We start from the raw sequence: 9,857 nt of genomic DNA, 5'->3' as shown, positions 1-9,857 counted from the left end.
GGTTTTTCGAAACCAGCATGGGAAAGGAGCAGGTTTTTCGAAACCAGCATGGGAAAGGAGCAGGTTTTTCGAAACCGACATGGGAAAGGAGCAGGTTTTTTTAAACCAGCATGGGAAACGAGCAGGTTTTTCGAAACCGACATGGGAAAGGAGCAGGTTTTTTTAAACCAGCATGGGAAAGGAGCAGGTTTTTTTAAACCAGCATGGGAAAGGAGCAGGTTTTTTGAAACCAGCATGGGAAAGGAGCAGGTTTTTTGAAACCAGCATGGGAAAGGAGCAGGTTTTTCGAAACCAGCATGGGAAAAGAGCAGGTTTTTTTAAACCAGCATCGGAAAGGAGCAGGTTTTTCGAAACCAGCATGGGAAAGGAGCAGGTTTTTCGAAACCAGCATGGGAAAGGAGCAGGTTTTTCGAAACCAGCATGGGAAAGGAGCAGGTTTTTTTAAACCAGCATGGGAAAGGAGCAGGTTTTTCGAAACCAGCATGGGAAAGGAGCAGGTTTTTTGAAACCAGCATGGGAAAGGAGCAGGTTTTTCGAAACCGACATGGGAAAGGAGCAGGTTTTTCGAAACCAGCATGGGAAAGGAGCAGGTTTTTTGAAACCGACATAGGAAAGGAGCAGGTTTTTCGAAACCGACATGGGAAAGGAGCAGGTTTTTTGAAACCAGCATGGGAAAGGAGCAGGTTTTTCGAAACCGACATGGGAAAGGAGCAGGTTTTTTGAAACCGACATGGGAAAGGAGCAGGTTTTTCGAAACCGACATGGGAAAGGAGCAGGTTTTTTGAAACCGACATGGGAAAGGAGCAGGTTTTTCGAAACCGACATGGGAAAGGAGCAGGTTTTTTGAAACCGACATGGGAAAGGAGCAGGTTTTTCGAAACCGACATGGGAAAGGAGCAGGTTTTTTGAAACCGACATGGGAAAGGAGCAGGTTTTTCGAAACCGACATGGGAAAGGAGCAGGTTTTTTGAAACCGACATGGGAAAGGAGCAGGTTTTTCGAAACCGACATGGGAAAGGAGCAGGTTTTTTGAAACCGACATGGGAAAGGAGCAGGTTTTTCGAAACCGACATGGGAAAGGAGCAGGTTTTTCGAAACCGACATGGGAAAGGAGCAGGTTTTTCGAAACCGACATGGGAAAGGAGCAGGTTTTTCGAAACCGACATGGGAAAGGAGCAGGTTTTTCGAAACCGACATGGGAAAGGAGCAGGTTTTTTGAAACCGACATGGGAAAGGAGCAGGTTTTTTGAAACCAGCATGGGAAAGGAGCAGGTTTTTCGAAACCGACATGGGAAAGGAGCAGGTTTTTTGAAACCAGCATGGGAAAGGAGCAGGTTTTTCGAAACCAGCATGGGAAAGGAGCAGGTTTTTTGAAACCAGCATGGGAAAGGAGCAGGTTTTTTGAAACCAGCATGGGAAAGGAGCAGGTTTTTCGAAACCAGCATGGGAAAGGAGCAGGTTTTTCGAAACCAGCATGGGAAAGGAGCAGGTTTTTCGAAACCGACATGGGAAAGGAGCAGGTTTTTCGAAACCAGCATGGGAAAGGAGCAGGTTTTTTGAAACCGACATGGGAAAGGAGCAGGTTTTTCGAAACCAGCATGGGAAAGGAGCAGGTTTTTCGAAACCAGCATGGGAAAGGAGCAGGTTTTTCGAAACCAGCATGGGAAAGGAGCAGGTTTTTCGAAACCAGCATGGGAAAGGAGCAGGTTTTTCGAAACCTGCATGGGAAAGGAGCAGGTTTTTCGAAACCAGCATGGGAAAGGAGCAGGTTTTTCGAAACCAGCATGGGAAAGGAGCAGGTTTTTCGAAACCTGCATGGGAAAGGAGCAGGTTTTTCGAAACCGACATGGGAAAGGAGCAGGTTTTTCGAAACCGGCATGGGAAAGGAGCAGGTTTTTCGAAACCTGCATGGGAAAGGAGCAGGTTTTTCGAAACCGGCATGGGAAAGGAGCAGGTTTTTCGAAACCAGCATGGGAAAGGAGCAGGTTTTTCGAAACCGGCATGGGAAAGGAGCAGGTTTTTTTAAACCAGCATGGGAAAGGAGCAGGTTTTTTGAAACCAGCATGGGAAAGGAGCAGGTTTTTCGAAACCAGCATGGGAAAGGAGCAGGTTTTTCGAAACCAGCATGGGAAAGGAGCAGGTTTTTCAAAACCAGCATGGGAAAGGAGCAGGTTTTTCGAAACCGGCATGGGAAAGGAGCGGGTGTTGCCTGAGAAGCTCTCCTTTCTCCCACGAACCGAGTTTAAAAAGGAGAAGATTTCTCCCCTTGGCAGTCAGCTGTGGGTTACGTACGGACGCCCAGCCGAGTTGGAGCTGCTCAAACCGGGGACTGTCGGCTCTACAGTCCAGGTGTCATCGGAAAGAGACTGCACTATTGTAACTACGTGTTTAAGCTCCACTCTGAACTGATATATATATATATATATATATATATATATATATATATATATATATATATATATATATATATATATATATATATATGTATATGGACACAATGTATATGGTCACTATCTACAATAGTAGATTAAACTCTAAGGAAATCAATTTTTAAATCAAATTCAAGACCAATAATATGCCACTAGCTTGATTATAATCATTACTACCAGAATTATCTCCTCCTCTGCAGTGTTGAGTTAGTGCTTGCTATCCCTCATACTTACATCTTTTCATGACAACCTAACCCGGGATTTATTTTTTCACCCAGATCTGTTTGGATACCTTCTGCCACCTTGGCTTGCCTCACCCCAAATCCCTTTCATAATGGAGCTGAGGTGGAATACACATTTTATTTGTGGAGAGGGGCCTTGAATGAGAAGCTGGATGAAGAGTGCAGCTAATGTCACCTCCTAATTTTCATTTTCTAACCTGTTCAGATGTCTGTCTTTAATGCCACCTTACTATGACAACCTAACCCGGGCTTTATGTTCTAGCCCTAACCAAGGGAAGGGCTTGCCTAACCCTAAATCCCCTGTCATATATAGTTGAGGCAGAATATACATATTTTATCTGTGGGGAGAGGCTTCTGCCTGGAATGGAAAGCTGAATGAAGAGTGCCCCTGACGTTGCCTCCTGCATGGTGGCATCCAATTTTTACATTTCCCAACCCTCTAACCATCAGGATGGTTCAGGATCCTCCCAAAACCCTTACCCCCTACTACTAATAGTGATCCAAAGAGCATTATAAAAAGTTACCGCTCACAAAAACGTAACTCTATGACAATTCATGAAATAAGACTGACTTACATCAGATCCCTTATATTCTGCTCTGGAGAGTTGTATTAGTGTCCATCCAATCAGCTAGAGGTATAAATATAGGAACAAGTCTAGTTTCATATCTGTGGAAAGGATGCTTGCAACCTCACACCAAGAAGGTCACTGGTTCGATCCTCAGCTGGGTCGAGGCTTGGACAGTGACCTTTCTGTGTGGAGTTTGCATGTTCTCCCCGTGTATGCGTGGGTTCTTCCCAGGTACTGTGGCTTCCTCCCACCATCCAAAGACATGCATGTTAATTGGTTAATCTAAATTGCCCATAGGGGTGAGTGTGAGTGGTTGTTTGTCTCTGTGTGTCCCTGCCTGGCGACTGGCGAGCTGTCCAGGGTGCACCCTGCCTTTCACCCAAAGACTGCCGGGATAGGCTCCAGCTTCCCTGCCACCCTTTATCGGACTAAGCGGTTAGAATAATGAAGGAATGTATTTTTACAGGATGCTAACAAATATTAACTCTGACGTTATTTCCAAACATTCATTTACAGCTGCACAATTACTTTATATTGAGACCATACATTTAACGTAGAGAGTCACTTTGTCAGCTTTAAACTTGTCAGATGTTTGACTGACCTCATTCATTTTCCCAAAATAATTCCACCAAGTTAAATGAAAATAAAATGTTTTAATCATTGTCAGGAAGAGTTCATAATTTATTGAGTTGGGATAAGAGAGTGGAAATGTGAATTAGAAAAAAGTTCCAGCTGAAATTTATACTACTGTCAAAATCTCAAACTAGAAATGAAACAATGCTTGATAATGATATTTATATATATATAAAAAAAAATTACAGTCAATATTTACAGTGCTTGGAAACATCCTTATACATAGTGTGACAGTCCATGTGGCAGGAATGTCCCAGCAACCAACATGGTGATTGGACCAAAACGAAAATATGTTTTATGTAAAAATACAGTTAATTTTACCACACTGTACTCAGGAAACACTAGAAGATGAATAAATCACAGACTACATTTCAAAAATACACACAAGAAGCACATTTTCATGTTTAAATTTCAAGATGTCAGACAAGATTTATGTCTTGATAAAAAGATAAAAGAGAGAGATAAAGAGAAAGAAGCTCAGTGTATCAGGAAATGTCCCTCAGCAGTCTAAACCTATAGCAGCATAACTAAGGGATGCTAACCATCCCTAGCTATAGGACTTATCAAAAAGATAAGTCTTCAGCCTAGTCTTAAAGGTGGGGAGGGTGTCTGCTTCCCTAACACTAACTGGGAGCTTATTCCATAAGAGAGGGGCCTGATAACCAAAGGCTCTGCCTCCTGCTCGGCTCTTTGAGACTCTAGGAACCACAAGTAAGCCTGCAGTCTGCGAACGAAGTACTCTGCTTGGTATATAAGGAACAATGAGGTCTTTGATATATAGTGGTGCCTGGTTGTGGAGGGCTTTATATGTAAGGAGAAGGATTTTAAATTCTATTCTAGATTCAACAGGCAGCCAATGAAGAGAGGCTAAAACTGGAGAAATATGATCTCTCCTGCTGGTTCTGGTCAGGACTCTGGCTGCAGAATTCTGGATCAGCTGAAGGCTTTTCAGGGCATATTTAGGACAGCCCAGTAATAGAGAGTTACAGTAATCTAGTCTCGAAGTAACAAAAGCGTGAACCAGTTTTTCTGCATCACTCTGAGACAGAATGTCCCTAATTTTGGCTTTATTACGTAAATGAAAGAAGGCTGTTTTAGTAACCTGCTTAATATGTGGGCCAAAGGACAGGTCAGGGTCAAATATTACTCCAAGGTTTCTCACTGTAGCACTGGAAGCTAAAGTAATGCCATCCAGGTTCATTACAAAACCGGAAAATTTAAGAGGAGAAAATTTCTAGACATCCAAGTCTTTATGTCTATGAGACAATTTTGTAGCCTATTGGGCTGATTTGTTTCATCTGGTTTAAAGGATAAGTATATCTGAGTATCATCTGCATAACAATGAAAGTTTATTCCATGCTGTCTAACAATTTTGCCTAAAGGGAGCATATATAGCGTGAAGAGTACTGGTCCAAGTACAGAACCTTGAGGAACTCCATGACTTACTGTGGTTTGTGAGGGGGACTTGTCATTTACATGAACGAACTGAAGTCTATCAGATAAATATGATTTAAACCAGCTTAACGCTGTACCTGTAATTCCAACCACCTGTTCTAGTCTTTGTAACAGAATGTTATGATCGACTGTATCAAATGCAGCACTAAGATCAAGCAAGATAAGTACGGACACAAGTCCTTTGTCTGAGGCCATAAGAAGGTCATTAGTAACTTTCACCAATGCTGTCTCAGTGCTATGATGAGCTCTAAATCCTGACTGAAACTCCTCGCATAAATTATTTCTGCTCAGGTGGGCATGTAGCTGAGCTGAAACTATTTTCTCCAGAATTTTGGACATAAACGGGAGGTTAGATATAGGTCTATAATTTGCTATCACCTCTGGATCCAGAGATTGCTTTTTAAGTAAAGGATTGATTACAGCAGTTTTAAATGATTGTGGTACAGCTCCTGTCACTAAAGACATATTGATAAGATTTAGTAGTGATGTATTAATTAAAGGGAAAATGTCCTTAAAGAGGCTCGTTGGGAGAGGGTCTAAGATACAGGTGGATGGTTTAGATGAAGCTATTATTTTAGTTAATTCAGAGGGTTGGACAGGACAGAAACTATTTAGACACAAGTCAGATTCTGGTTCTAAGGATGCTTCGGAGACCACAACAGGCTCAACATTATAGGTAGAAGGAAGAGTATTGTGAATTTGATCTCTAATAGTATCAACTTTATTCCTGAAAAAATACATGAAATCATCCCAGCTAAGTGAGAAAGGAATACATGGCTCCACAGCGCTCCGGCTCCTAGTAAGCCTGGCTACAGTGCTGAAAAGAAACCGAGGGTTGTTTTTGTTTTCCTCTATCAATGATGAATAATAAGCTGTTCTTGCCGTACGTAAGGCTTTTTTGTATACAATTAAACTTTCTTTCCAGGTTAAGTGAGACTCCTCTAGTCCTGATGAACGCCATCTGTTTTCCAAACGCCTTGATGCCTGTTTTAGAGCTCGAAGCTGGGAATTAAACCAGGGAGCCTTCATAATCTTACCTAATTTCTTCTTCTTTAGGGGGGCAACATTATCCAAGGTTGTACGCATTGAAGCTGTTATAGTATCAGCATGTTGATCAATCTGAGCAGGAGTAAAGCTTAAAGGGGGACTCTCAGTCATGCTAACACATGGTAGAGGGGAAAAAATTGATTCAAATGGTTGTTTAAATTTTGTAATATTATTGTCTGATAAACATCTGCTATAGTAGAATTTATTTTTGGTCAGTGAGTAATCAAATAAAGTGAATTCAAAGGTTAATAAGAAGTGATCGGACAAGACAGGGTTTTGAGGAAAAACTTTGAGCTTATCAGTCTCAATACCAGATGTTAGAACCAGATCAAGAGTATGACCATGAGAGTGAGTGGCTCCATTGACATTTTGTGAAAACCCAACTGAGTTTAGAATAGAGCTAAAGGAAATGTTTAAACTATCGTTTTCATGGTCAACATGAATATTAAAATCACCTAGTACAATGACCTTATCAGTAGTCAGCACTAACTCAGACAAGAGATCAGAGAATTCGGTCAGAAACTCGGAGTAAGGTCCAGGTGGGCGATACACTAATGCTAAAAGGAGCGGTTTCTCTCAATTCCATTTTGGATGAGATAAATTTAATGTCAGGAATTCAAAGGATTTATAGTTAGTTTTGTGCTTAGGATTAATTAATAATTCTGACTGAAAAATAGCTGCAACACCTCCTCCTCTGCCTGTAGTTCTAGGAATGTGAAAGTTTAAATAGTTAGCTGGCGTAGCTTCATTAATACTAACACAATCCTCTTGCTGTAACCAGGTTTCCGTAAGACAGAATAAATCAATGTGGTGATCACCTATCAAGTCATTGACTAATAAAGACTTATTTGGGAGGGATCTGATATTCAGTAGGCCACACTTTATTGTCTTATTTTCAGATTTTATTAGATCCATTGTTTTTATTTTTATGAGGTTTTCACGATTAACCCGAGGAGTGTTTTTGTGTTGTTTAATTCTTACTGCTGGGGAGTTGTATGTGCACGTTTACAAGAAGAAAGCCACGCCCACCTTCACTGCTCAGTATGACTACTCCTAGCAGTTTACCAATCAGATGCAGCCTGCAGGACAGAGGGCGGAGCTTTCTCTGTTGGCGTGTTTCTGGCAGAGGCTGATCTGAGGCGATCAATACAAAATGAATGAAGGTGTTTGTGAAAAATGCTTGATTATTTCTTGCCCTTCAGGACTTGCATATCAAAATAAATTAGACTGAAATGTGCATCATAGAGACACATTAATTGATCACTTTTCACATCTAAGTCATTTTGGACACATAAAATCTGCAAAATGACTATAGAGTATTTAGTTCTTAGTGGGTAAATCCACATATCCAGCTTTGCTGCTCATCCAACACATACATTTCCCTTCCAAAAGTGGCTCCATTTAAAAGAGAAATTAACTTTCTAATGATAGGAAATTTATTACCAATATGCATTGTTACAACACAGAAATAAAACAGGAAACAATTATTCAATGTTTATTTGCACATACACTTGATTTCAATTTCTAACGTTGTTCAATATTACATAGTAGTTTTCAGCCAATCAGGCTTCTAATCATTTATGTAGGTCTGAGCTTGTAATTTTGCTGCATGTTTCTTAGAGGACAAACTACAAAACAGAACAAAACCATTTTTCTTTTAAATCTGTAAAAAGTTATTACCCCAAAAAGCAAACAAAAATTTTAAGAAGTTCTGAACAATAATGAATGAATATTTATCTTTTGCATTTGAAATACGTCAATCATAGTGTCCATCTGAATACTGAAAAGAAGGTTCTTCAAGTTCCAATATTTAAACACAGAAAAACTACAGTGATATCAGCAAACTGTCACCAAAGCTTAAATGTGAAACCTTAAAACACCTGTAGCACTTTCCTGCCAATGCATATGTGAAGGTGGCAGATATTGTCACTATTCAGACCACAATTTACTTTGAGCCTCATCTCTTTTAAGAGTAAATTGACCAGTAGATGATGTTGAACAGGATATAAGAGCCAGGAAAGATGACCCTAGAGTACTTGTCTATGGCATGTGTATCAATCCAGACATTACTGTAGGCCCTGGATCCAACATGGCCTGTCACTTGGTCAGTTTCCATAGCCAGATCCACCAGCATCCTCTCCCTTCTTACTCCATTCTCCTCTGGCATGCTGTAGTTTCCTGTGGTGTTGACATCAACCTCACTGTAGCTGGCTGACATCATTCCAAGATGAGCCATACCACAAGTACATGGCAGCTGCAAGGAGACAGAAAGTTCAAATATAAAGGCATAAAAATCCAGTAATAATCTTTTCTGGTAGGGGAGGGATCCCCAACCCTGGTTCTTGAGGACCAATGTCCTGCAGATTTTCCAAGTGTCCCTGCTGCACCACACTTATTTCAAATCAATGTGTATTTATTAGACATGTGCAGAGCTTGTCTGAGTCAGGTCTGTTCCAGCAGGACCACTTGGAAAACCTGCGGGACACTGGTCCTTGAGGACCAGGGTTTGGGATCCCTGTGGTAGAGAATGTGTTTGTTAATGTTAACAAAAAAACCTCCCCCACACTACCCTAGCCCAAAAAATATCCCCACCTGGGTTAAAAACGGTCCAACTCACTATTAAAAACTGTAAGGGTACAGGGAACCATAGATGAACAATTTGAAAGGACTCAAGGGACTGAACAGCTGTGGAACCAGAAGAAAACCACTGATCAGTGAGGAGAACTTGGAAAAAAAAAAGCTTTAATTTTGCTGGAGAGCAGAAAGACTGGACACTGGAGCTGGAAGAAAGGTCTGATGAGTCCAGATTGACTGAGTGAGACCCACAACTCACACTTTCTTTGGGATGACAAGAAATGGATGGCTGTACTAACCTTCTCCCTCAGTTTCCTCTCCTTGCGTTCCTGTAGAGTTGACAGGTAGTTGACAGCAGCGTATTCTATGACTGACAGGAAGACAAAGACAAAACTAATCCAGAGGTAAATGTCCACAGCTTTGATGTAGGAGACTCTAGGCATGGAGGCATTGACTCCAGTGATGATGGTGGACATGGTGAGCACCGTTGTTATCCCTGAAACAGAACAAGTACAGAGCAGGTGGAAAAATGTGCTCATAAGAAAACACATGAAGGTTAGAGTGTTTTTTCTACTCAAGAAGCTGTAGGTTTTTGTTATTTGTTCAAGATACATGTACTATTAGATACTAGCAGATAGATAAACCCTCAGGCATCAGTCAAATTTACTATAGTTTTGGGTCATTAAGGAAAAAAATGTCCACTTCCAAAAATTGCTATTGTTTTTCAAATAGAATTCAATTTACAGAAAATACAACATATATCTTTTTTGTTATTTATACACAAATGTACATCATATATTGATATACATGTATGTTAAAACAAATGTGCAGCAGGGGGATAAAGGAGAGTAGAGACAAATTAATGAGAAAACACAACCATACCCTCCCTGCAGTTCGGCTCAGATGAT

At 40.8% G+C, this 9,857-nt stretch overlaps 1 protein-coding gene across 1 annotated transcript in view; it reads right to left on the bottom strand.

Moving 5' to 3' along the window:
- Positions 1 to 8,341: 8,341 nt before the first annotated feature.
- The window catches only part of LOC306767093 (gamma-aminobutyric acid receptor subunit rho-1-like), a gene marked incomplete at its 3' end in the record, with an annotated part of 63,813 nt that continues 62,297 nt past the window's right edge, over positions 8,342 to 9,857 (bottom strand). The window contains exons 7-8 of the mRNA XM_079255005.1: positions 9,249 to 9,445; positions 8,342 to 8,629 (exon numbers count right to left, since the gene is read on the bottom strand). Coding sequence (XP_079111131.1) covers positions 8,342 to 8,629; positions 9,249 to 9,445 — 485 coding nt within the window. The remainder of the gene's footprint in view (positions 8,630 to 9,248; positions 9,446 to 9,857) is intronic.

The sequence above is a fragment of the Telmatherina bonti genome, assembly GCF_933228915.1.
Source record: "Telmatherina bonti genome assembly, chromosome: 16".
In the NCBI taxonomy this organism is placed as follows: Eukaryota; Metazoa; Chordata; class Actinopteri; order Atheriniformes; family Telmatherinidae; genus Telmatherina; species Telmatherina bonti.
This window is presented reverse-complemented; position numbering and strand designations above follow the sequence as displayed.